This window comes from Musa acuminata, chromosome BXJ1-4 (genome assembly GCF_036884655.1).
Source record: "Musa acuminata AAA Group cultivar baxijiao chromosome BXJ1-4, Cavendish_Baxijiao_AAA, whole genome shotgun sequence".
Taxonomy (NCBI): domain Eukaryota; kingdom Viridiplantae; phylum Streptophyta; class Magnoliopsida; order Zingiberales; family Musaceae; genus Musa; species Musa acuminata.
In genome coordinates, this window is record NC_088330.1 from 42,971,602 (window position 1) to 42,999,597 (window position 27,996).

A 27,996-nucleotide genomic window follows, 5' to 3' on the forward strand; every position below is an offset into this window, starting at 1 on the left:
ATCCTAGCTTTGAGTGCTTCCCAAAATTGTTCAACGCAATCCAAGATGTCAACACATCACAGAACATAAATAAAAAAACATAATCCATCTTAACTTTCTCGTACAAAAAAGATGACTAAATACACATCACAGAACATAAATATATGGGATCTCACTCTTAGATCTTTCTCAATCAAGCTTCAATTTAAAACGAATTAAGCTTCAACCTCGAGAAATCTGGACCCTTTTCTCCAGAGCAAGATAGACTCAAACCCAACAAAGCAAGATAAAGGGGCATTGCTTAGTTTTATTTTAGATTCATGTTTATTATTTTAAATATATGCATCAATTTAGTTTCAAAAAGCTAATTTCTTGTTAGATATAGTCAAATATATGACGCTAAAGCACATTTGTACACCGCTATCATGGAAAATGAATCTGAAATGGAAGCACATATGTCACATGGAGCACTGCCAACAATTGCATCCAATGAGAAACATTTGGCCATGGATTTTCTGCCATGATGGATGCACAAAGAACACTTACGAAAGAGGACAATGTTGATGAGGACCCGAACTTGCTGTCGTCATTCATGCATCATCATAGCACCATCACATGCATAAGAAAATAATCAGTTCAATTCATCCTAGTTCAACCTTTGCAATGATAGCACCACCACACTAATGCTGCTGATCCATCACATTCAACAAAACCAGAGGGCTAATATAAGGCAGTTAGTGTCACACATCCTGATTTAGTTCTAATTCCATATCAGAAGTGGACAAATATTTAAAGACTTAATGAGGATGCTGATAACTCAGACATAGGCATTTTGGGCCAATGTTTTGAACTCAATAAGTTAATGGGCTAATTATCCCATCAAACCGAGTCGTGACTCATGGGATGGTGAGTGGCCTGAAAAGGAAAGAATTACTTGTGTACTGGGCTAGAGGGCATGTTGCGACATAGAACCAACATCAGAATAGACCTCATATCCATTATGCTAAAGTTTGATCCAAGTTAAATTGAGCCCTGATGAGGGCATCGAGCCCTTAAGTGGGAGTGTTGAGATTGTAACACTATGATTTAGTCTCACATTAGAAGTACATAAAGATTGGGATTGACTTATAATGATCCACTATTGTTAAGATGAGTTTAAGCACTTTAAGCTAATAATTTGGACTCATTAGGTTAATGGGCTTATCATCCCATTGAGCCGGGTCGTGACAGTCAACCCACCCATCCCAACCCCGAGCAAGGGCATTGGGGTTTCTTCAACTCTTTCAATAGGAGGCCATCCAATGACATTCCTCATGTACCAAGATTGATAATTGTTATATGCCAGATAAGGAGAGAGATATATGTAAGGCAATCACAGAGGAATTTGATTTCAACCATAAATCTCCTAATGCAACACTAATCCATGTTGCAACCCTTGGGTATAGTCTCCACCATATGAGATTGATAGGATATCTTGATGTTATAGAAATTTGTACATATATTAGATCATTCAAGTAAATGTATAATGTTACCCACATGCATGAGGGTCTCATACCCTACTATTGCAAGAATAATTCAATAATAGCATGTAATCTATCAATATATATGTCATATCATTTGTGCCTTCTTTAAAATTAAAATATGAAATCATGAACCTGGGCAACATGAAATTTGTTTCTATGATAGTAGTTGCCCCATTAATCATGATAAAATCCATGTATTTGCAAATTCTTTGGGTATTAATTTGTGTATTTTGGGCAATAAAGTAGCATGTGATTTCATGTATTTGTAAAATTTTTCATGTGTTTTTGATACAAAGTTCATAATAGGTTTTAAAAAATTAATTTTCATTCATTATTGAAGAAAAATATAAAAAAATTTAATATAGGTTTTTAGGAGTTAACATTTGGCACCGACTGATATCAAACTGTATTGGCACAAAATATGGTCCAATATGAGTATCACCCTGTACTATCAATATTGGTTTGGAAGTTTAAACCTCGATTCCATGTCTCTTAAGCAATAATTTTTAAATCAAAACACAGCTATTCACCAAGATTGTTATTCATTCATAGCATAAACTCCAGTTGCCACAGCACAAAAATACTACTCTCTCCATTTCCCTCAAGATCAACAACAAAGCCCCTCGTAGTCAAGGTTATTTTTACTAGGCTGGTTTTACAATTGATTATCAAGCCAAACAAACTGTTCTTAACATTTAACACTGGCTATTTGTGAACTACAGTTACTCCCATGTAATACCTCACACCCTGAATGTTTATTTCAATCAAACAAATCCAACTCATGATATACATAATTTCTGAATTTGCATGAGAAATAAATTTCTGGGAAGACAAACAATTCAAAGATGGTTGAACTTTATGCTATTACAAAAAAAGCCATTTCACTTCAATGTGTCATAACCTCATATTTGAACAGAACACTGGTCACTATTCACAAACTCTTAGAAGAACCAGGGTCCGCTATTCACAAACTCTACTTTAATTAATAAGTAGAAATCTCCTTCATACACCAATCTGTCAATTGCATGCTTCAATTTCATATAAGTATGGGTCTGATTATATTCTAAAACCATACGGCTAGTAAGATCTACAATTACTTAAGTCTGATTATATTCTAAAATTTCATATGAAGTGTTGAATTGTAACACCTGGTTAGAAAATTACTTAAGTCAACAATTGTTCCTAATCATAGATAAAGGTATAGCAAGGTTGATTTTTGAAGACGTGCTAGCAAGATTTCTTGTTAATAGCAATGATAAGAAAGGCAAACCCAATAAGAATTGAAAATCGAAACCTAAACATGAAAGTATTATAGGGAATTTCTGTTCCATCCTCTGAACTGCAGTCCCGAAATCAAATATTAAGATATCAACTATGTTGCATTTGAAGATATCTTATGCGACAGTAGTCTCATATAGCTAAATGTATTTATTCAATTAGCAATCAACTATCAATGTGGGACTACTGGAACATTGTGTTCTTCTCTACTGAAATGGTTTGATGTCCTTGTCAACGTGCAAGGAAACAAGCCCAAGGTTGACCAGCGGTTCTAGTGTGGATCTAACCCAAAAACATCATCCTGGTAGCACCTCATCAAGGAACTTGTTAGTCCACAGGCACACAGAGTTGCTGAAGTACGATCTGTCACGACCTGATTCAAAGAGTCTGAAGTACTGATCCTATAATTAAGTACAGTCAATGACACAATAAGTCATATGTAGTCGTCCTTTAATCAGATGGATCATGTAGAAACTCAGTTGTCCCTACATACAAATCCAACCCGCCATTAAATTCCTCAGTAAAACTATTGGGAAATTACAAATTATGCTACTACCTCCTTTATTTCTTTGTACGTTCGTGGATCGAAAATTAGGGAGCAAACTTCATTATAGCCCACTATAGTTCCTAAGAATTAGGAAGCAAAAGCAATCACTGCCTTGAACACAACAATGCTGCTCTAAGACAGGGATTTTTATCTCAACAATAGAATATTCAGATTCATCTTAAAACAAAAACCTCAAAACAGGTCTATCCAAAACGTCATCGAATTCCACCTACTCTTAGCATCACATGTCATTCCTGTTTTCCCTTATGAAGATCTGGATGCTACAAGTTTAACATCAAATCTCAGCTGATCATATTCTCGATTACCAGCAATTTTACTTGACGATTATGACCATAATATCTTCAACACAATTGCCTTTCTCTGAATAACTTGGTTAGTCATTCTCCCAAGAAATAAATTAATCCAACTAAAATATAATATACCAAGAGCAACCTGAACAACGCCTATACATTCTTTTCAAAATCACCAAGAAAAAACACAATGAAGACTAAAAGGAGCGGTTTATATGATTTTGCGGAGCTTCCAATTAAGATTAGCAAGTGAACAAACAAATTATGAACAGAAAAGGGAATGGATGTGAAATCGCACTCTTGCAGCCCCATAGCAGTGAAATAATATTTCACTACAGCATTGCCAAATGACCAAAATGCAACTAGAACCACGGGGTTGTATACATAAAAAGTAACATAAAATAAAATTTGGGTCCATATGAATCTACTGGTTCTATAAGAAAAGAATCAATCTATACATTTCATATGTGACTGAGGTGATATCTATCTGAATCACAATGATGACTAAGTACTGCAATCCGAGGAAAATCCACTTCAATCTTTTTTCACTTTGTCATATTGTTGAATCAAAGGCAAAGGTCATATGTTAGATTTCACAAGTTCTCCAATAAACCAAGTAACGCTCTACATATTATATATCGTCAAAAAATTATCTAATAAAGATCCCAAAAGAAATCTTGCAGCCAAACAATACAAAGAGACTCTCAGTCAACAACAAGCGCACAACGCATTCCATGAAAGCTTACAGCACAAACAAGATCCAATAATAAACATCTAACCGTAAATCCTTTGCTAGATTCGGATATTTACCCTATGGTATGCGAAACCATCATCGGCGGAAGATTGTAGCCCGTATACATAAAATCGATTCTCTCAACTAATTTTGGTAAATTTGGTGCAGGACTCTCATATTACTCTCAAATCTTTGTTTAATGACTCCAAATGCACAAGCGTGATACAGAAAGACATTACAGTTTAACATCGAGACAAGAAGAAATCAAGAAAGGTTGCATCAACAAGAAAGAAATCAAGAAACAGACGAAAAAGAGGGGTCTACATGAGGGCTTACATAAAGAAGAAGGCAGTGAAGAAGAGGCCGCCGACGAGCAACAGCGCGGAGAGCGCCGGGTACCACTGGACGGGGACGGGGCTCGTCACCGGTTTCGGTGCCTAACACGATTCCATCAGAAGAATAAGGCGAAGAAAAAGAAAAGAGAACACGGGAGATCTCAAGAACCCTAAAAGAACTCGAGAGCGGAATGGTGAACAAGATCACAGATCGAGAGGGACTTCGTACCATCCGGCGGAGGAAGCAGAGGAGATGGGGGAGACGAGTACCAGATGGATCGGGTCGCCACTGACCGGATCGAAGACCACAAGGAGCGGCTATTCAGAAGCGACGGGAGGGGGGTTCTATAAATAGGTCGTCGGGGGAACCCTCTGCTTTGCGATTCGTGAAAGATCATAAATCTAACGGTGAAGGATGATTCAATATAAAGGCAGATTATGTCCGATTGGATACCACACTGGGAAACACGGTGCTTTGAGATGCGCGAACGATCACACATAGGTTCAATAAAACTGGGATCATGTGATCAAGCAGTCGTAGTTACTTACACACACGAAGCTTTGAGATTAGTGAACGATCACAAATCTAACAACGAATGACTGTTCAATATATTAGCGATCGTGCTAAGCAGTAGAAGGCTATTACATTAATGAACGTGATGCTTTGCGATTCGTGAACGATCACAAAGCACTTGAATTTTTCTTTTTCTTTTTATTTTCTCGTTCATGAAATAAATATCATTTGTACTTTTTGTTGTAGATCGCTCATTTGCGTGTGAAACAAAAGAATTCGACTCATCCAATTATGAGCTTCTCATCCAAGTGATCTTGATTGGTAAATCCAGACCGTGAATCAGTTGGTCTTGCTTGTGATGCATCACCACCATGAGCCTTCATTTCTTCTTCCTAACATAAAGATCATAGAAGACCATAGGAAAAGACCATCTACATCAATGAAAGGAGGAGACAAGGTTGGACATCAACGCTCGTGTTCTCTCCTCAGAGTGGAGGACTACATGCAGTTCTTGGAAAATGCCACCGACAACAACCACAGGTTGATCCAAGGTAGACAGAGGACAAGGATTAGTCACACCTACCACACAAGAGAAGAAACAGGACATGAATGGCCAGACCAGTGATGTGGGCACATAACAGATCCATGTGCAAGTAGTCAGAGAGGCTAAGTAGGACAAGCATGTCACTGTTCCTCTTAATCAATCAGAGTTCCGAAAGCCAGTGTTGTGGCATTCTCTTGTGTAAATGAAATGGGCTGTGTTGATTATTACCACAGTTTGTGCTTCCTAAATTGTGTTCGATGGGTTTCCTCTGTGTGTAAGCACTTATAATATACAATATATATATATACTTCTCAGTAAAGAGTACAGCAACGAGAATGTTTCTGCTGCATTATTGTAATATATTTTGCATAACATAGTAGATTTTTCTAGCAACAGAAATCCTAGAACAAGGACAACTAGATTAGATTTGCCTAAGAAAAGGACAACTGGATTAGATTCTCCAGTCAAATGAAGCACGTTTGATTAACAATTACAAGCAACTAACCAGAAATTTGAGCTCATTGGATGTCATGCTTCAAATCATGGGCAACTAACTCCAACATAATCTCTCAGAGCATCTGTTTGTTTGTACCACCTTCCCTTCATCACACTTCTGACCCCCTTTCCCCCACCCCACTTTGCTTCCTTTGACTCAGAACGCACAACAAAAAGATGGTAAAGTGAAGCAGCAGCAGAAGCAGCTAAAAGAAGAAGAAGAAAAGCTCAGCTTTTCTCCCAGTTGAGAAACTCTGAAGACAGATCCTCTCCAACACCAATCTTTATCAATACATCAGAAAGTGGTAGAAAAGTCTCTCCTTTGGTTCCATGGAGGATTACAGGTCAAGGTCTTATGGGGATGGGAGGATGGAGATGGAGGTCTATGAGAGCAGGCCTCAGCCTTCTCTCTCTGGCCCTCAGGACCTCAGGTGCTACAGCGCATCCTACGCCTCCTCTCACAGCAGCAACCAGGCCCCTAAGGAGATCAAGCTCAAGAAGGGGAAGAGCGCCTCTGGTTCCTCTTCCTCCAGGAGTGGATGGAGCCTCAGCGACCCCGAGCTACAGAGGAAGAAGAGGGTGGCGGGATACAAGGCTTACGCTGTGGAGGGAAAGATGAAGGGGAGCCTGAGGAGAAGCTTCAGGTGGCTCAAGGACAGATGCACCCAGGTGGTGTATGGGTGGTGGTGATTCCTTTAGGTATTTTATCATGCATCTTCCTCTCTTCGATTTGTCACCATAATCTCAGATTTTTTAGGCCTATGCATCTGCAAACATCAGAAATTGTTGGATCTTTATTGTATGAAGGATTGATTGATGTGATTCCCATTTCTCAATGTGATGTTGCATGCTCACCCTGTGGACGCTTCATTTGTGCTGCTGTACTCGTATCACAAAGCCATGTTCACAGATTTATCTCGATGCATGTAATCAGAACCCCAACTTAAACTTATATTTTATGATCTTGTATTCTGCAGACAAAAAGTTGATAGGATGTTCCCATTTCAATGAGATTAGATACATCAGAATCTAGCAATTCATATCTGTGAATCTGAATGGCACTTTCATCACAGCTTGTGAATATTATTAGACAATTATAATCTCTGAATCTATCTCTATCTTCATCATGTGAATGCAGGTTATTTCTGATCCAAGATAAAACCCAGCTTTGGCATGGATATCTCCTTGTTGGTGTTCCTGGATGCTCTCTGCCTTCTCCTAGCATAATCAAGCATGCATGCGGCATTTCATCCTTTCTTTCTCAAGAATCTTATGTCAGTTTGCGAGGATGCTTTAACTTTTTTGGTAGCTTGTTCTTGGTTTCAATTTCAGGTTCTTCGTAGTGAAGAAGAACCAGGCAAAGGAAGTAAAAGGAGGCACAACAAAGATTCTTGATTCTTGGTCACTACTTGTTGTCAAGAGAACTGTGATGCCTCCTCACACATGGAGGATAATGAATAAGATCAAGAAAACATAGATAAGGAAATTCGATGCCAGTGTAGCTCTAATGCCTTCTCTATAGTTGTATCTAATCATAGCTTTCTTCATAGCAGTGGGATGAGATAAAACAATGTTGTTCTGGTTTGTTCAATTGTTGGCATATGAAACAATGTTGACATCTAATTATGGGGATTGATGTGCAGTGCCAGCAGGATCATGTTATAATGATATTACTCGTATGACTATGTGAGTCAGCTATCATTAACGCAAGCATATTAGGCCAATTTTGCACTCCAACTTGGGAACAAAGAGCCATAGTAGACTTTGAGCAGCTACCTTGTTTAGGATTCTGATGTTGAATCAGCCATTATTGTTGGTGCAAAAGCAGCAGGATATGACTCTGAATGCATCAGACACTGGCTGTTCTACTGGAGATTATTGTCCTTCACGGCATCATTAATCTGTGAACCAAATAGCCATCCACATTCTCCTCTGAAGAAATCAGAGTACCAATGCGAAACCACATGCACAACACAGAAAACTTCGACTCTCAAAACCAATCTCACTAAGATCGAACAGATTAGACAGGGAAATGGAACCTGGAAATCCATCTCTTCATCACTATGTATCTATCCGTATGAACATATCTATTAAATTGCATTAAAAGAAGACTATACGAACAAGAAAAAGTGTGATCTTTGTAGTTTTATGTTGCAAGTTATCTTCTTTCACTGCATGCTCGAACCTGGATTGTAGATGGAAAGATCTGTCCACCCCGCAGACCAGCACTCGGAATCGGTCTCCAGTCTTTCGACGTTCTCCACAGCTGGCGTCGACATGTCGCCGGCTGGGCTCGGCGATTCCGTCCCCTGAACGCGAACGCTGCGACGGTTCACGCTGCTCGAGCTCGGCAACGACGTAGCGCAACCGCCGCCCGCCGGATGGATGCTGCCCAGGAAGGTTTCCAAGTGCCCGTCGGATGACAGCAGCGAGCTGAAGCTTCCCGCCATGTCGAGCAAGTGGCGGTCGTGGTCGAGAGGCGGGTAGAGAACAGAGAAGGGCTCGGGCTTGGGGAGGTCAGGGAGGCGAGGCAGGGGCGTAGGAGGATTGGATCGCTTGATACTGCATCCAGCAGAGGACGAAGAGGAGGCGTTGAAGCGCTTGGAGTTCTTCCGCGTGCTGCCGCCGACGGGGATGTTGCGGAGGGCGCCGCCTTTGGTCCAGTAGCGGCGGCAGTTCTTGCAGAAGTGACGCGGCTGCGAGAGGTTGTAGTTGTTGTAGTAGCAGAACTTGGTGTTGGTGGATTCGCACCGGGGGCACCTCAGATTCTGCTCTTGCTCGTGAAACCGAGGCCCTGCCGCTTGAACTGCCGCCGACGCCGTCGAATCCTGCATTCTTTGGAGGAAGAAGAAGAGCCACAGCCGGTTTCTCCTCCCCAAAGGTGAGATCTTGATGCAGTTTTCCTTCCTTTTTCTTGTGTTTGGCTGGCTTTGCGCTGCAGAGGAATCAACTGAGAAGAGGACTTGCAGTCTGAGAATTCAAACCATGTCGAAGCCAAAGTCGGGATTTTTCTTCTTCTTTTTACTGTTTCAACTGAAGAAATCTTGTTGTGTGTTTAGATACTCGACAGGAATGTTTGAGCATGAAACAAAGAAACCTTTGGATTCATACAACACAAGAAATAGAGACAGAAGTAGAAGAAGAAGACGAAGAAGAAGAAGAAGCAGCAGCCTCTGAATCCATCAATCCATGGTTCATAAATTCTCCTTCAAACGAAACGACATAAAAGAAAGACAAACATGGAATTAGGAGGGTACACAAAAACGAAGAACATATTCCAACCACTCGGCGCTGTCTTGTTCTTCTCTCTCTATCTGTGTGCATGGTGGTCTGGTGCGGTGGAATATATAGCGCAGCAGGCTCGGGTGTCGCTCCAGAGATTTCCATTGCTGAGTGCTGACTACTAACCCACTCATGCAAATCTTAATGCTAATGATGTGGTTAAAGTGCTATATCTATTCTCTTTAAATGGGATCTGTGTTGCGGTGGAACAGTCTTACGTGGTGAAATTATAGATCTCTGACAGCACCATGATATCATTAATTTATAATCATGATAGCGTCGAAGCAAAGCATTATACTTAACCACTTATTTGCTTCAATGGCTAGCATGTCGATGGATCCACAAATTGCTGTTCTACATGTTGATGGATCGCATGGAATCTGATTCAGTTCATATTGGATTGATAATTGAGATGCATAAAACCAGACATGGTGCATTGCTACTTGGTTTGATGCAATCCTATTCTTTTGCTCATCGCATACATATATTTAAATATAGATCCACTCGACAACACCAACCCGCATGACACTTGACTGCAACTGGCTTCCATGGACTCACTTGAGTTGTTCGTCTTGTAGTCTTATCTGAAATGATGGTAACCCAAAACATCACAAACAGTGGCGAACATCTAACGAGCTGAGAGGATAAGCATGACAAGTCCACTATGCCGGATGACTAGTTCGCCACTGTTACTTCATCCCTACTGTGGAATTTGCGAGATACAAACTCATTAGCATCAGCAAGCTTGTTAGATGTTCATAGTATACTCCAATGTCTGTGATGTTTATGCATGTCTATTGTTCTCCATGCTTCCATGATCAAGAATCGATTCTGTGAATCTGTGACCCCCAGTATTGGTTTTTTGGTTGTCACAAGTCCAAAGAACTGATTCCGATCACCGAAAGATGAGAATACTTGAGATACAGAACAGCATCACAAGCCATCAGCAGTTGAAAATTGTGCAATGCCTCTAACCTGTATGGTTACTGAACAATCTAAGAATTGTCTATATGTCTGCTTTTGCTGCATCGATTCTGTGCCATAAACTACCACTGAAAGGTAACATGAAGTTGGATCCTTTCATCCACATACAAGTGGTAAGACTGGTGCAGATTGTTGACAAAGAGATGGCATCAAAATGTGGTGCAAACTGGCAGAAGACACAAGTGCATATGATATGCTCATCCCTGCAGAGAACAATCGCAGAGATGCCAAAATGGCTGGCTGCCTGCCTGCCTATCACAGGGCACACCGTTCGACGCACAACCGTGTATATCTGTGCTTTGGTTTGTGTTCCATTCACCAGAAGGGAATGGATGACCGAAGAACCTTACTGAATCATCTTCCTAATTTCTTGCGGTGGGCTTTCAGTTCTGTACAGCTAAGCTATACACAGATTTCCAAGTATCTGATTAGATTTCCTCAAAACATTTTCTTTTTCTTCTGATGAAATCTTCAGAGTGTTTCTGATTCCCCGCTGAGAAAAAAAATTGTTTTTGAGTTCAAAGACGTGAGAAAATGAAAGAGACGGAGAAAGAACATGCTAGCTTGGGATTCAATGGAAGAAGACAAGGAAAAATACATGACAATTTCTTGTGCACACATCGATTGGACAGCCCAAAGTACGGACTACATTCTTCTCATCCGTGGGCTTTGGATTCCAGTACATCATCAATTTAAACGAGGCCCTGAAATCCCACTGAAATCAATTACAATTATGATTTGAATTATATTTTCCCAGCTCTTTTCCATGCAGTTCACCAGATCTTGTTTCATTATGTAAAAGAAGGGGCGCAAACAAAATGTAAAGCTCACAAGAATTAATCGGAACACTAATGCAACTCCAAATCAAGTTGTTAAGAACATACCTGCAATTGTGCGCTGAAATCTAGCTGGGTTTTGAGATTGATACTGCGTTTGACCATTTAGCAACCTATAATGCATTTTGGGCATGAGGATTCTGACGGCGGTCTATGCCACAACGCGTCTTATGGCGAGACCACACATCCCAGGGTTATAAGAAGGGGAAAGAATCCAAGTCAATCTATTCTTTGATGCAATAGCATATAAAATGTCATGAGGAAGAAGGAACACAGAGACAACCCTACATTTCCTTCAGATTCGTTGTTCCTCCCAATTAATATTCTGAAGTGATACGAAGCCTCAGCTTCAGATTTCATGGCAAGTACGCCCGCAACAAGCATATGGCCTTGCTTGCCTTCATGTGTTCCAACAAGAGAGGAATATTAGCACGCGTCATTGTTTTGTGTGCATGTGATCTTGCAAATCGCATGTGCAGTTGCATGAGATGGTAATGACGTACGTCCACAAGATCTTTCCCAGTTACGTAAAGCATCTATTCATCACACGTTCACCAATTAATCTTCTCCTGTCTGCTAATGCAATTGCTAGTGTTTCTTGCGATGCATGCAATGGCATGTACGTAGTCGTTAAACCAATGTGATGGCAACTCGCAGCAGCTACATAGCTTTAGCTTGACATATATTTAGAATAGACTGACTACATCTACATGATAGGAATCTACAAATAAGTGTAATCTTCTAATAACATCTTCGGTGTGCCTTACTGCACAAGATAGTATGATGCCCTTCTTTAGACAGTAACTGCAGAAGCCACAAAACTTAGCAGCACTAGGAACTGTTTCGTGATCCGAGACTATATGATGTTGCTCCTCGACAGTGAACACAGGAAAAATGTTCTTCGATCAATGTGGAGATGTAAGATGGAGAACTGTTCTGCTGAGCAAGATGGAGAACGGATTCCATCCTTGGCTCTCATATTCTTCTTTCTTTCTTCTCATGCTTCATTTGCTAACGAGAGTTAATATACTCGTCCACTTCTTAATGGCAGTCGGTGGTGGTGGTGGCGGTGCCTTCATTATTTTAGAGCATATCTCTTCCAACCATGGAGATTGCATTGGCTCAGCCGCAGATAAACGAGTGGCCATAGTTCATGAACTAAATTGAGAGAGCATCTCTTGCTAGAATGAGATGTTTGTCCGCATTCATCTTCCTCCACTTATTTTGGCCACTGACATTATACTCACCGACTCGATCTTCTCAGTCTCTCATTCGATTTGATTCTCACATTTAGCCAAACAGATCCTCTAGCATAGAGAATGTCCGATTCGATGCACACCCAAGAGATCTCCTTGGCAAAATTATTGAGATAAAGAAGGATTTAAAGATTTATGTGAAGATTCCATTTTCATTGAATAGGAAAATTTGGCATGTTCCTTCTTTTCAAGAACAACATCTCCAAACTGTTCATGCGCACAATTGATGAGAATTGTACAAGGCAGCAAGCTGAAAACTTTGTCTTTAAAGGTTTTCTTACAACATGAAAAGGATACAATTATCGCCATCGATACCTTCCACAAAGCATATATACCATCATTGATTTTAACAGCTATATAAAGGCTGACAAAAACATAACCTAATAATCCTAACACTTGATGATCAAACTTCACCAACTAGATCTTGGCAAGCCTCTAATCCAAGTAGATCACTGCATGACATCAGAATTGATTGCTGTAGACATCAACAGGCCAATGAAGTGATTAATCGGCATAGATAGACACCACACAGATACCATCTTAGATAACGCAGTTGTTGAGATGCCAATTGTTGCAGGATGAGATGAGCAGAAAAATCGAGGCAAACAATATATATCTGGCTATGAATGTGTTGAAACATCTTAAGAATTGTCAGACCTCGATAAAGAATGAGTTGAAGGTCGCATATTTCCAACAGCCACATAAAGTAGTGATGTTGAGGATCATGCAGCCCCTATTAAAGTCACTGCTCATGGTTCACAGTCAATGACTTGGTATTGGTTTAGCTGGTTCTCTGAGGGATCCCTCGAGAAGGGCAGATCCAGGCATTAAATATAATATTTCTTTGTGTCAGTTTGCTACTCTTTTCTGGTTGAATTCGGGAGATTTGTATTGTTTCATTGTCTTGTTGACTGAACTCTAACAAGGACCACAAATATCACCTCCGTAGAAGAAGTCAGCATGACATATTGGAGTACACCTACCTCTTCATACATTGAAGTATCCAGCCATCGTATGATGTTGCAGTGATCTGTTGAGGTACTACATCAAACTGCATTCATGACATTACATGGATTCAAGCCTGATATCTGTCTATCTATCTATCAACTAAGTATCACGTATCACTACGCTTTGTAGAGACAGAATGAAGGTTATCTCGAGGCGAAAAGTTATCCGACTCCTCTTCTTAACGACAGTGGATGAGCAAAAAATAGAATGAATGAATGTATTGTGAGCCATTGGATGATACATCTTTTTCTATGACCAAAGAATATGTACTTTCTAACATGTGGTGGATTTCCATTGTGGCCGTCTCTTTTGTCATCCTAATCTATTGCGAGGATACGTTGATTTTTTCCCATGCAATCTACGACCTAACACCTCCACAAGCTAAGTTTAGGTTCTTAATTTGATCCCAGGGATTAGGTCATTTAGGAGGAGCATGCATGCTTCATCTTATTGATATATTCCTCCATGCACAGATCTATCATTGCGTTAATATGGGTTGACTAAGTGATTTTGCTTAAAATAGTATATAAGGTAGAAATGCGAACACCATTGTCTCCATTTCTAGGCAAAAATTATCATGGAAAATGAGGGATAAAAAAGAAGCTTCTATTAAACCGCAGCAGGGCAACAGCTGTCCCGAAAGATAAGACTTTGAACTTGCCAGACCCTTTGGCAATCATTGGCTGCCTTGCATTTTTATGTCCTTGTTTCAGAGTTTGAGACTCCTTTTGGCACTCATAAATGGGGAGTTCTCTCGGGAGGCTCTGCTTTGACTTCGTTCATTTCCCTCGGCAACCCTAACTTGGAACTCCAAACAAATGGTTAAGGGTGCTGAGTCCTGTGTGCCACTCTCAGAAGTGGCAACTTCCAACACCCACGGGGAGGACTCCCCTTACTTTGCTGGCTGGAAAGCTTATGATGAAGACCCTTTTGATGCTGCAAGCAACCCTGCAGGGGTCATTCAGATGGGTTTGGCAGAGAACCAAGTAAGCTATTACTGATGCATACTCATTTTAGCATAAGAAGAAGTTGTCTTCATTTCTCTTGCCTGATTGTGCCCTTGTGGCCTTTCTCAGGTTTCATTTGATCTACTGGAGAAGTATTTATACCAGCACCCGGGAGCATCCGGCTTGGGATGTGGTATCTCCGGCTTCAGAGAAAACGCTTTGTTTCAAGATTACCATGGTCTACAAACTTTTAGACAGGCAATAAGCATAACCTGGGAACGATTGTGTTGCTTATCCGTTCGTAATTGTTTCAGAGAATCACGCTCGACTACAACTGTGTCTGCAGGAAATGGCAACTTTTATGGAACAGATAAGAGAAGGCAGGGCAAAGTTTGATCCCGAACGCATCGTCCTCACCGCAGGTGCAACCGCCGCAAACGAGCTACTCACCTTCATCTCAGCAGATCCCGGAGATTGTTTGCTGATCCCAACACCTTATTATCCTGGGTAAGAGCTACGGCCACCTCACGGTGCCGCTTGTTAATCTTGGCTTAATTAGGTTAACAGGAAAACCACTTCTAATCCAGGTTTGACAGAGATCTAAGATGGAGAACTGGTGTTCGTATCATTCCGGTCCACTGTAGCAGCTCAAATGGATTCCAAGTAACTCTCCAGGCCTTAGAAGATGCATACGTGAAAGCAGAAGGCATGAAGATTAGAGTCAGAGGACTTCTCCTCACAAACCCATCGAACCCGTTGGGCACCGCGATCGCAAGGCATGTACTCGAGGAGGTATTAGACTTTGTGACGCAGAAGGACATCCACTTGATCTCAGACGAGATCTACTCAGGCTCCGTGTTCTCCTCCGATGAGTTCGTCAGCGTCGCGGAGATTGTCGAAGCTCGCGGCTACGAAGATTGTGACCGAGTCCACATCGTGTATAGCCTCTCCAAGGATCTTGGCCTGCCTGGATTTAGAGTGGGAGCAATTTACTCGTACAACGATAGAGTGGTGACGACTGCTAGGAGGATGTCCAGCTTCACATTAGTCTCGTCTCAGACTCAGAGGATGTTGGCTTCGATGCTGGCTGATAGAGGGTTCACCGAGAACTACCTGAAGACAAATAGAGAAAGGCTCAAGAATAGGCGTGATTTCATCACCGAAGGTCTCAAGAATGCCGGGATCGAGTGCTTGCCAGGGAATGCTGGGCTCTTCTGCTGGATGAATCTGGCACCATTACTCGAAGAGCCCACCAGGGAAGGAGAGCTGAGACTTTGGAGCTTGATAGTGCACGAGGCGAAGCTTAACATATCCCCAGGCTCTTCCTGCCACTGTTCGGAAGCAGGCTGGTTTAGGGTATGCTTTGCTAATATGAGCCAGCAAACACTGGAAGTTGCACTGAGGAGAATAAAGGACTTCATGAAGAACATGAAGGCAATACAAGAGAAATAATGTTTGCTGCAGAGCCAGCCACTTCATTCATTATCCTCTCATGATTTTGCTGGTTTCAATTTTCTTTTCTTTTCCTTTTGATTTATCTTGGGGGAAGACTGTGTTTTTGAAGAGGTGAAGAAACACCACCTCTTTTGATTAGAGCCTTGCATTTCCATAGAATACTTTCACAGGAAGTTCATATATACATCTTCAATGTATACAATCATGAGGCTGGCTAGCCATCTATGAATAAAATGCTTTGGTCCTGTTTCATTATGATTCTTCCTCGTAATATCTTTTCATTAACCTGATAGTCTTAGAGTGCTATATATGTGGTGTTGTATTGCTCCTCTTAATGTCTCAAGTATTTCTTTTCTTCCAGTCTAACCTAACCTTGATATATATAGTCCAGATATACCGAAAGATTGTCCAACAATAATAATTAGTATAGCCCACAATTGGGGAGTGAAGTCATCCCAATATTTAATATGTACTGTTCTCCTCCCATATCATTGGGTTGCATGTCTGCGGCTTTACTAAGTATACATCCGCCATTTTTAGTGTAGTCAACTCTTGTATTGCGGATGTCATGATTATTGAACCCACCCTCCACATTACGAGAAGTGCAACTTGATTTAAATTACACTTGATACAGAAACCTAATCATCAAACATATTAGGTTTAGTATGTTGCACACACCACCGAACCCCAATCTTTATTAGCTATGATAATCTATGATACGAGTCAAAGGGTATGCAACTTTTGGTGCAAGTCGCTGGTCAACGAGGTGGACAACAATTGCCATGGTCAATAACAACAAGCTAGTTTTCAGCACAGGGATGATGATCACACGTGAATGTTTGTCACTGTGCATAGCGACGCAACAAATGTACATTTGAGTTGACTTTTGCAATCGAACTCGAACAGCATACGATATAAGAGCTGCATTGTTTGACCATGATATTCATAGATGTCTCCTTCATCTAACGTAGTCGTCCATCATAACCGAAGAACTCTTAGACATATAATAAAGATTGCCATCTTTCTGAAGTAGATTATGATCAAAAGTTTGCTGTAATGACATATAATATGTCAGAGCAACTGCTTTGCCCTTTGCGGATAGTCAAATCCATTTCTTTTTCTTGGTGCTCATGCCTTCAGATGTAATCCATCTCTCAGTGCTTCTGTTCGTATCACAACTCCGAAATGGTTGACCTGTATTGCCCTAACAAGTCTTCTTCTTTCGTACTGTTCCTCCAAAGTCACGCTCGACAAGAAGAAAGACTCACTTCCCTTCTGTCATCATCACTCACCGTCTCTCCGCGATGTCGGCGAGCATCCGTTAGCAGCAGAAGAAGATGCAGCGTCGGGAAATGTCGTCAGCCCACGGTCCTCGACTTCCTGATTCCTGGGTCAACGCATGCATGCAGAAGTCAAACGGACAGCCATGCGAGTGGTGTTAACGCGGAGTTTGCTTGCCCATCCCTTATCCTTCCGACACCCACGTCGTCATCACTTTTGCAGTCGGTCAAAGGAACTGTTTCGGACAATTTCGGGTTGATACATAATCCAATTTTGGATCTGAGACTGTGTGCACACCAATTTCATGGTATATAAATTTGGATGTGGTCAAAGTTTCCGAACCCAAACTATACTTCTTTTATCTTTCTTGATTTGGTTTGAGGTATGTATGTAACTACCATTGATTGTCAACTCGGGCTGGGAATGGACCGATTACTAACTAAATGGGCTCAATTTGGGCTTTCAACGGACATAATTGGATGGGAACTATTTCATTCGATTTGGTATGAGGGAAACATAATACGTGCATACGTACGTATAACGGTTTTTAGCCGAATGCCAATTTCCTCAATAAATAAGAAAAAAAGGGTGAAAAATTATATTGGCAAGTTGATCGAAATACGGTGGTAACGGCAACTTCTAAGGCCCGATGAAGTCGGCCTTATTCTATACTGGACTGGGCTTTCATCCACTTCATAAAAGACGAGATCGGTCTGTGTTTCCATGTGAATGATTGAGAGCTTGATAGAGAAGGGAAAAAGAAGGCACACTTGGCCTCGTTAGGGCGAAAGAAGAAGAGCGAGAGCGAGCGAGATAGCGGTTCTTCGCTTTTGTTTCTAGATTTCTTTCTCTCTAACGTGTGGATCGCCGCTGTGGACTTGCCAATCGCTGGAGATCTTCATGGAGGAGATTGGATCCGAATTGGACGCATCTGAGCTGCCCGGATCGCTGATGCCGCTGTAGAGGGCCGATCTCGCGGGAATTCTGGGAGTAAGATGAAGGGGAACGGCGCCGAGGACTTGTCCCCTGGACTGTCGCAGCCGCTTGAGTGGAAATTCTCGCAGGTGTTCGGGGAGAGGGCGGCGGGGGAGGAGGTCCAGGAAGGTACGATCTTTCCCTACCCTTTGTCAGATCGGTTCTTGACGATGCGGGGTCAGCTTAGGGTTTCGTCAGGTTTACGTGTTCTTTTCGGAGTTGCCATTCTTCGTTTTCCGTGTTTCCCGATAGAATGGCTTATGAGAAATACTGGAAGCGCCTTGTCCCGCGACAACCGCAGGGAATGCTATTTTATTGAGGTCTCTCCATCATATTGCGGGAAAGATTGGAACCTGTTACTTTTCCAAATATAAAAAAATATGTTTCTTCTTCTTTTTTTGCATGAATATTTTACTTCTTGTGGTTGTTTAATGAATTCCTTGTTTCTCGCTTCTGTTGTTGTTTGTGAACTTGCAACTATTCTATAGATAAAGGTGAAATTGTTGATTACCACTATGTTTCCTTGTTAAAAGCTTTGGTCGAATTTTAGTAGTTTTTGTGGATTGGCAGATTAGTCACGGGTGAGTTCTATCTATTAGCTGTTGATCTATTTTAATTAGACTATTTAGTTATTTTTGACTTGCCTCTCTATCTTCTTCCGTGTGTGTTAACAATGGCTGCTCTCTTTTACCAGAAATGTAACCTATTCTATATTGGTTGGAACTCGGACATAATTAACCAGTGCATAATGTACTGATGAAGCCAGTGATATGGTCTGTTGTTTGAAATTTTTTCTGGAAGTGAACTAAAACTTTCACATTTGCATGTTTCTGATAAGCACGTAACAGTGTCATAAATAACACTATGGGAAATTTGTAATTTTCATCACTTCTCCAAGTTCGACATCAATGATTAGGTAAGAGAAGAAACTATGCCCTTTTCTGTCGCTGGATGTTTCTCATTCACATAATGTTCCTACACCTTCTTAGAGTGAAAATGCTTCAGTTCTTTACAATGTCTAACAGCTCTAATTGATACCATTCTTGAGCACAGTCTGGCAGTTCAGTTTGCAGGGATGATGAATAAATGACAAACAACTTAATGGAATTTGTGTCATCATTTTAATATTGCTAAATGTCATAGCTTTGTCAAATTTTTTTTTCAATTGCAAAGTTATTGTCGTGTTGCTGGCTGAACCAAAATTCTTCTTCGTGTTGCTTTCAAACCATAGCAGATTATTTGATCTTGAAGTGAGAGACTGAAAAGGTTATACATGTTCAGGTGGTAAGATATACTCTAAAAGAAGGTGTAGATTAGTGCATGGGGCTTCGTCCAGTGCAAGATTTAGGGATACAAGTAACCTTATCAGTAGAGAGGTTGTTTCCATAATCCAAACCCTGTTCACTTAGGTTACAATGGAGTGATTTTAACTGTGGAAACAAGACTGGCCCTCTAATTGTATACTCATGTGTGACTTGAGCTTATTGGAAGACGGAGGTTCTCATTTCTAAGAGTATGAGTCAGTTTTATTGGTTATATTTTGCATAAGTATCTATTGTTGAAGTGATATTTTTTGATGATCAGCTGATCACGCTAGGCTCCAAAGGGTACATGGAACCTGCTAGCATTCTTATACAGGGACTGCCTAATGTATGATGTTATTTGATTGACCAGAATACAGGAATTGTCCATGTTCTTGTGTTTCATACTGTGTGTATTTTTTTTTTCCCTTCATCCTCTGGCTTTGTCGAATCCTATGCAATGTTAGCTGACTTCATTAATGTCTATTTTTATATGCAGTTGATATTATCTCAGCTATTGAATTTGATAAATCCGGAGACCATCTGGCCACTGGCGATCGAGGAGGGCGTGTTGTTCTATTTGAAAGGATTGATGTTAGGAGTGTACGTCAGTTGCCTTATCTTTAAGCTAGAGCATGTTTTGTTTATTTGTGTTCCTTTGTTTTTCATATTTTCTATGTGTTGAATCTGTAGCATGGCTCCCGAAAAGACCTGGAGAAGCAAGATTATCCAACTATTAGACACCCTGAGTTTCGCTACAAAACAGAGTTTCAAAGCCATGAACCTGAGGTGCTTTATTCTCAATGACTACTATCTGAAACATGATCCTGTAATCTTAATAGAACATTGATAAAGATTTTTCATGTTCACATTTCAGTTTGACTATCTTAAAAGCTTGGAGATAGAGGAGAAGATTAATAAGATTAAATGGTGCCAAACAGCCAATGGTGCACTCTTTCTTCTTTCTACTAATGACAAGACAATCAAGTACTGGAAGGTAGATATTAATCACTTTCGAACCGATGTTGTAATCTTTCTTTATTATTCTTATCACTAATGTTTCCCTTCTTTTTGTAAATTTGTGTTCATATTCTGAGTTATGTGGGATGTTACTATTTCAAGTCAAATATTACATGTACTTGGTAAAATTCTGACTGTATCCAAAAAATCTGTTCCTTTGATTCTTGCTATTCTAGAGGAAGTTCTATATATGTCCATTTCTATTTCTTCTATTAGTTTCTCAGTTATCTCATTGTACCATTTCTGGCTTCTGCTATTGACCGTTATTTCCAGAGTGATATCCTAGGATAGCATACGCTAGCCATGGTGAACCAAGCCAGACAGCAAGTGACTTGTTAGCATTCCATTGAAATTCTGAGCAATGTTAATGTCTATCAAGTTTTGTGAGTTCACTTTATTGTTGTTGATTTTGGCATCATACCTCTTGGCTTTTTGACGAAGGTGCATATATACTTTGTGTTTTACTTTAATGGTTTGCAAATCCACCATCATGAAAACCTGCATGACTGGATATTGTTTATGGCTGTACTGTAGATTGTTTTGGAAATATATACCGTTTATGGCTGTTGAAGAATGTAGGTTGTCTTTACAGGGGTGTTTAGTTTATACTTTTTTTTTTGTTAAATCTCTATTAGTACAATCATATTTAAATTCATTGCAACTTGCTGATATTTTTATATATGCCTAGTGTGAAACTAACCTCTGGTAGAGTTGATGTCCTTTCATTAGTGATGCTTTTGTGCTTTTTCCCTGATTCACTAATACTTTGTTTCTAAACTTCTGGCTAGGTTCTTATATTATCTGTTGTTTATGTTTCATTCTTTTCTTGCAACAATATTTTCCTGACTTCTTTGTATTCATTACTTGTTGTGTCTTCCCTAAACACAAGAAACATATTTTAGAGAGAAGATATATCACAATATTTGTGTTCTAAAACCATTCTGTTCATATAAATGTAGGATATCAAAAGCATTAGTTTGACTGTTATATAGAAAAATACATACACATAAAATATAAAAATTATAAAATCTCTGCTTTCAGTTAAAAAAAGGTACTAGTCTTGAACATCTACTGAATTACAAGAGATTTTTCAATAAAATGAACTTGATATTTCTGATAATAGGATTCAAGATAGTACAGGTTAGGACTGTGATGATAAAGGCAGATTTGGAACTTGAATTGGGTTGCCTTGAAATGCTTGTGTTATTGTTAATGTCTTGTTGTTATAGTTGTTCAAACCTGTGATTATGTTACTGTCCTTCAACCCTTCTGAAACTATGGCCTGCTAGATTCCTTCTCTTTTTGGTGCTCTGTAATATTAGCTGTTCTTGAATCCCTACAGGTCCAAGAAAAAAAAGTCAAGAAGATTTCTGAGATGAACATGGATGCTTCAAAAGCCGTACAAAACGGCAGCATTGCTAGTTCAAGTGTGACTCCTAGAAGATGTCTTCCAAATGGTGGATGTTATGAAGGGCACGACAGTCACTCAAGCAATGACTTGTCCTTCCCCCCGGGAGGGTTTCCATCACTGCATCTGCCTGTGGTAGTTGTGCTTAACCCAGACTATTGGACATACAAATAATTGTTTGCCGCCTAGATATATATATAAAAAGGCACTAAGAAATTTTGTATGCATTCAATAAATTGACTAGCTTGTTGTCGCTACATATTGCATTTTCCCCAACATTTTATGCACTGATTGCTTCTTTTATTCTTTTGCATCCCTTTTTGTCATGTGAATTCAGGTTTTCTGTTATGCTAACTCAATGAAAATGGTCACTCTCTATATGTTTGCACAGGTGACGTGCCAGGAGACAAGTCTCACTGCTAGATGCCGGAAGATATATGCCCATGCTCATGATTACCATATAAATTCCATCTCAAATAACAGGTGAATCATATATTTTCCAGTTATTCTAGTCTCCTGGTTATTGAATCACTCTATTAGCTGAAATGCACTTCTTGTACTTGTGATGTTTCTTTTACGTATCATGCATAAGTTTTTATGACTTAATTATGGCCCCACCGATGAATTTAGTGATGGTGATGCCATCTGCTATATCTGCAACTTAGCCAACTCTTATGGAAACGGGAGAAGATATGTGGTGATGACCATATGCTTTGTATAAAGTAGCAATTGAACTAGTAATTCATATTAATATTACCAAGTGAAATATGCTCCTATACCAAGTATTTCTTAAGACCAAGGCTCATAATAAAGATGGCAGATTCATTTGTCTAATATGAGCAAATGACTGCACAAGTTGCTTTGAACACTTCTGACACATGGTGAATCAATTGGCTACCTAACTTGCCACCAACCTGGTCTAATTACAAGAAAGTGCCTTTGTGTCCAACAAACTTATTTTACCTGTTTGTGCCGACAGTTCTGTAGTTTCATTTGTAAAAGCTTTTCAAACTCTATTATTGAAGATGGAACTTCTTTGAACTCATTATACTTCTGAACAGCAGAAGCAAGCAAACATGAAATTATTAACAAAGAATAGCAGGTGATGATTTTGCATATATGCTTTCACGAATAGGATCTCTTTGTTTTCCTGATGAACTGTGGAAGCTTTTGCATATTTAAGTCAGCAATATTGTTTTGTTGGTACTTCTTATAAGTATTCTGTGATATGATGAAAACAGGAGGCTTCTTTTAGAATTTTCTCTAGTGGTTATATATGGTTGAAAGTCCACTTGTGCTTTGAGCCTTGTTGAAACAAAATGCTGATTTTCTTTCTTCCATCCAGTGATGGTGAGACATTTATATCAGCTGATGATCTGCGAATAAACCTTTGGAATTTGGAAATCAGCAATCAAAGCTTTAATATTGTTGATGTGAAGCCTGCAAATATGGAGGATCTAACTGGTATCACTTTTTTTATTGGAAGTATTAAATCTTCCATTTTTAAGAGCTTAAGTATCACTTTTGAGTCATAGTTAGCTGTTCTGTGAATCTTGAACATATTTTTTCCTAAATGAATATGTGACAATAATGGCCTCCTGTTAGTTGTTTCATCCAATTATGAAGGGACCTTTTGTGTTTAAATAGAACTCATCTATTTTTTTGTATATTTAAAAATAATTCATTTTGTAACTGGCTTCTACAGAAACAGACATATCAACAACAGTCAAAGTTACTATCAACTGACTTCATTATTCTCATGATTCTAAAATGGCTCTTCAAGAAGCTATCTTAAAACAAGAAGCCACTTCACCAGTTGGTACTTTTTATAACAATTCCTGGCCTCAGATCACCATTCTATTAGTATAAGGGCTTCACATTTATTTGACATAGCAATTTAAGGCCTTAAAAGCTAAAAAAAGGTAAAATGAAAAAGAAATCCTAGTTCTTAGTTGCTAGCCTGAATAAACTTGCAGCCAGGACTATCCAAGTTAAATGTAAACATAGACTGAAGCTATGGTTAAATTAATGGAACATTAAGTACACTAACTGGTTGAAAATGCAATCTATGCAAAAGATATTTACCTTTGCTTGACAATAATTTGAAGTACTTTTGGCTTTCTATTATAGTACTCTCGTTGAAATGACCACACACACATTTATCGATTAATGTTATGTTTTAGTTAGTTGGCCCAGGTCAGCTTTGGACCTACCGTAACAAACTGCAGATTTCTCATTTTAAGAGAACGGTTTTGATGTGTGGTCAGCTTCAACATCTATGTCACTTTGTTAATGTCATTTTGAGAGTATGACTTTTTGGAGGTAAAGAAATGGCAATATTAAGATCCTTTAGATGCTTGCTTGGGACTTTTTATTCAGTGGAAATTGTAAGAGACAGCTCCTCATTGGGTGTTTAATCTCACCAACACTATTTCTCTAATAAAATTTCTCTGCACCACCTTATTTTTATTGTCCCTCCTAATTTATCCGTTTGCGCTTTAAGTTTGCCTTATCTATAAATTTTTCAGTGATAAATTCATTTTGAATTGTAAATTCTGTCACATTTCAGAGGTGATAACGTCTGCTGAATTCCATCCAACCCATTGTAACATGCTAGCATATAGTAGCTCAAAGGGCTCAATCCGGCTTATTGACTTGCGGCAGTCAGCATTATGTGATAAACATTCTAAGATGTAAGTTTTTTTGTGTGTGTGTGTGTGTGTGTTGAGTTCCTTCGATGGCAGAATGAGTCTTAAAGATAATGTTCTTGTCTCAAGATAAATTTTAGCCTCAATTTCTTGATGTCAGTTAGTATAGCTAGTGACTGACTATCAACAGGTTTGAGGAACGGGAGGCTCCTGGTTCAAGATCTTTTTTCACAGAGATCATTGCCTCAATTTCGGATATTAGATTTGCAAAGGACGGAAGACACATCCTTAGTCGTGATTACATGACTCTTAAGGTTCCTCTTTTTTATCTTTTACTGGTTTTTTTCTCTTATTGCTTTATTGAGAAGCTTCAAATCTCAAATTTAATCGCTTATAAGTGTTCAAGTACCTGCAGTATGTGGGATTTTGTGGCTATGATTTCTGGTATCAACCTTTTTCTTTCATTTAATATCTGCTGGGCCCCATTGATGTAATGATCTTTTAGTTGATTGATGGCATTAATGAGATTGAATTCACAATTTTGATATGCTGGACTGCTTACTATAGTGATGTTGGATACAAAACTCATCATACATCTGTGTGAGGAACTCAGATCATGGTTCCACAGTGGTAGAGTAATCCTAAATCCTGATTGAATGAGTCCTAGCCCAATCCAACGCTTATGTTCCTCAATCCTAACCTAGACCAACCTAGGCTCTGTTTGTGATAATCTCAGTCTGAGAATGGCTGGTTTGTGTCAGGTTTCTTGGTTGCGTGTGTATATTTATGTATAATTGAAACCCATAAATTTTTGAATAAAAATGATAGTAAATAATATTCTGCAATAGGATACATTATACATTGTCAATTAGTTAGGTATAGACTAGGTTCCGGTTGAATTCAGGTTTGGTTCAGGGTTTGGAGTTTGAATTCACCCTGAACCCAAACAGTGTTGGGTGGAGATTTTCAAACTCAAAATCCTAAAAGCCCAACCAAGCCTTTACCATTGATGAAGCTGGGTAGCGCGTGTTACCTCCAACCATTAGAAGTGTAGGTGAGGTGGGTACGGCACAGGCTTGTGGAAAAGGTACTGTGCTTTATTGAATGACATTCTTGATGCATGGTATTCTGATCTCTCAATTTTGTTGTTCTCCATTGATTGTTCAGAAAAGAACATCATAATTTTAATTCTTGTCCCCTTCTTCCTTTTTGCAAATTGTTTCTTGCTTCATATAATTTTCTTGTTTATCGATCAGCTATGGGACATAAACATGGAGTCTGCTCCTGTAGCAACTTTTCAGATTCACGAGTATTTAAGGCCTAAGGTGAGTTTGTTTTTCTTTTGTAATTTTAGCTGACCTTCCTCCAGTCTAGATAATAGTACTCTGTACATTAACATGGATGGATCTTGGTAACCGTAGTTATCATTGCTTTGCAGCTATGTGATCTGTATGAGAATGATTCGATCTTTGACAAATTTGATTGCTGCCTAAGTGGCGATGGGTTACGTGTGGCAACTGGTTCTTATGGGTATATTTTTTCAAATATTTGGTTTTAACACTGTTTATTTGCAGTTTTGTATCCATTGATGCTCAATAATTATTGTAATTGCAGCAATCTTTTCCGTGTTTTTGGCTGTATTCCTGGAAGCAACGAAGCAGCAACTTTGGAGGCCAGTAAAAATCCAACAAGGTATTAGCTTACTGTAAAACTTGGTCCTTTATTGCTGGTAGTGCACATGGATATGTACTTTTAGAAGCTTTGTAGTGTACGAACTGTTAACTGAGTAAGTGAGCAAAAACTGTTAGAAAACATTTTAACTTTACATTCTAGTTTTGACTGCCTAGCAAGTATATTAGCATCAGACAGTATTGGTTTAAGTTAAGAAACTCTTATATATTCAGGATGTCATTTGTCTATGTTGCTATAAGGAAATATCGTCTATGTTAGTTTCATCTCCAAGTTACCCAGAAGGTCAAGTGAAAGGTGTGTGATATAGCAGCCAGAACTCTTCATGCCCGAAGGCCAGAGGCTAAGAGCCAAAAGGCCAGGAGCTGAAGTGTCATCTGGGAGGCATCCAATCCAACATGGTCGAGGTATGCCACATCTGAAGTGGCAGTTTACGCCCACCACAGTTGGTGTACCATGCATATATTGTTGCTAAGACTGAACATTCAATAGCGATGTCACCACAGTTATTTGTCGGTTTCTTCAATGTTCTTTCAAGAACTAGAGCGACACATGTGTTTTCTACCTTTGTTCTAGTTTGTTTATGGAACTAATATGATCTAATTATGTCGGTGGATTCATGGAACAGAGTATTCATTTGCTGATTCATTTTTTTTGCTTTATGATTGAACCATTTGGTGTAGCTGATTCCTCCCCTTTCTGTTTCTGTGAACGAAATCATATAGGCGACAAGTGCAAACCCCCTCAAGGCCGGCAAGATCTTTGAGCAGCTTTGCACGTGTTGTCAGACGAGGTTAGTGCTTATGCACTATGGTTTTTGTTCTTTAGATTATTTGATAAATGATGGATTTCAAAGTGCGTTCTTCGTTCTATGATGTCCCATGCTTGTGTTGAATTGTCACAGGAGCAGAAAGCCCAGGAGTCGATGCCAATGGAAATTCATTTGATTTCACAACAAAGTTACTCCATTTAGCATGGCACCCGACAGAAAATTCAATAGCCTGTGCTGCTATGAACAGTTTGTACATGTACTATGCCTGAAGATGGCACCGGAAGGAAGGTCACTTTTGTGCCTCCTCCTTTTTTAATGTTAATTTTGGTTTGCTTCAGAAGGCCGGTTGTTACATGCAATGAGCAAGGTGCAGGAGAATATGTAGGTCACTTTTACATGATTACGTTCGGTGTCGGCACCAGCTAACGATGTTATGCAAATTCACGAGGCAATCCGTATCTTCCACCACCACCACCAGTGGCAGCAGCTTCTTCAGATTATTATTATTATTGTTATTATTATTTCTTTTTTTTTATCAAAAGGATTGCAAATGTTTTCTAGTCATGGCCGATTTGGAGGTCCCAAGTAATTGTAGCTCTCTTGCAACTAATACAGAAGCCATTTTCATGTTAGATTTTCCAGTGGGCTGCTGTGAGATGGCTTCATGAATGCTTGTATCGTCGGACTTTGCACGATGAAGCTTGAAGCTTGTGAAGGTTCTTATCATGTTTACTGTTCACATCTGTGTTGTCCACTGGGGTGGCTCAGCTTCTTGATCGATCATTCAATGCCATTATTTATTCGTTCAGGCTGTCAAATAAGTTGTAATATTAATCATTCTCGTTTGTAATATTAATCATGAACTTGAATTAGTA

At 39.6% G+C, this 27,996-nt stretch overlaps 4 protein-coding genes across 6 annotated transcripts; 3 read left to right on the plus strand and 1 right to left on the minus strand.

The window, feature by feature from the left end:
* The first annotated feature begins 6,351 nt into the window (after window positions 1-6,351).
* LOC103982302 (uncharacterized) lies at window positions 6,352-7,901 on the plus strand. 2 transcript variants are annotated; one of them, XM_018824327.2, is made up of 2 exons: window positions 6,352-6,958; window positions 7,592-7,901. In XM_018824327.2, the coding sequence occupies exon 1, from the start codon at window positions 6,590-6,592 to the stop codon at window positions 6,947-6,949; it is 360 nt and encodes a 119-aa protein (XP_018679872.1). In that variant the 5' UTR covers window positions 6,352-6,589; the 3' UTR covers window positions 6,950-6,958; window positions 7,592-7,901. The 2 variants fall into 2 exon arrangements, with proteins under 2 accessions (XP_018679872.1, XP_065037244.1); XM_065181172.1 differs by having other exon boundaries at window positions 6,357-6,958; window positions 7,398-7,901.
* Window positions 7,902-8,291: 390 nt separating this feature from the next.
* LOC135671838 (dof zinc finger protein DOF3.1-like) lies at window positions 8,292-11,495 on the minus strand. Its single transcript, XM_065180116.1, has 3 exons — window positions 11,410-11,495; window positions 11,124-11,229; window positions 8,292-11,018 (listed from the first exon to the last, which is right to left on the minus strand). The coding sequence occupies exon 3, from the start codon at window positions 9,091-9,093 to the stop codon at window positions 8,428-8,430; it is 666 nt and encodes a 221-aa protein (XP_065036188.1). The 5' UTR covers window positions 9,094-11,018; window positions 11,124-11,229; window positions 11,410-11,495; the 3' UTR covers window positions 8,292-8,427.
* Window positions 11,496-14,426: 2,931 nt separating this feature from the next.
* Window positions 14,427-16,156, plus strand: LOC135672672 (1-aminocyclopropane-1-carboxylate synthase 7-like). The gene is made up of 4 exons (XM_065181173.1): window positions 14,427-14,611; window positions 14,702-14,830; window positions 14,919-15,079; window positions 15,160-16,156. The coding sequence occupies exons 1-4, from the start codon at window positions 14,444-14,446 to the stop codon at window positions 16,022-16,024; spliced, it is 1,323 nt and encodes a 440-aa protein (XP_065037245.1). The 5' UTR covers window positions 14,427-14,443; the 3' UTR covers window positions 16,025-16,156.
* Window positions 16,157-18,041: 1,885 nt separating this feature from the next.
* On the plus strand, window positions 18,042-27,753 carry LOC135671839 (serine/threonine protein phosphatase 2A 55 kDa regulatory subunit B beta isoform-like). Of its 2 annotated transcripts, none has more exons than XM_065180117.1 (14): window positions 18,042-18,412; window positions 20,084-20,187; window positions 20,278-20,373; window positions 20,462-20,581; window positions 21,947-22,150; window positions 22,404-22,495; window positions 23,358-23,476; window positions 24,582-24,705; window positions 24,851-24,974; window positions 25,917-25,985; window positions 26,099-26,190; window positions 26,275-26,352; window positions 27,075-27,142; window positions 27,254-27,753. In XM_065180117.1, the coding sequence occupies exons 1-14, from the start codon at window positions 18,304-18,306 to the stop codon at window positions 27,388-27,390; spliced, it is 1,536 nt and encodes a 511-aa protein (XP_065036189.1). In that variant the 5' UTR covers window positions 18,042-18,303; the 3' UTR covers window positions 27,391-27,753. The 2 variants fall into 2 exon arrangements, with proteins under 2 accessions (XP_065036189.1, XP_065036190.1); XM_065180118.1 differs by having other exon boundaries at window positions 21,947-22,147.
* The last annotated feature ends 243 nt before the right edge of the window (window positions 27,754-27,996 follow it).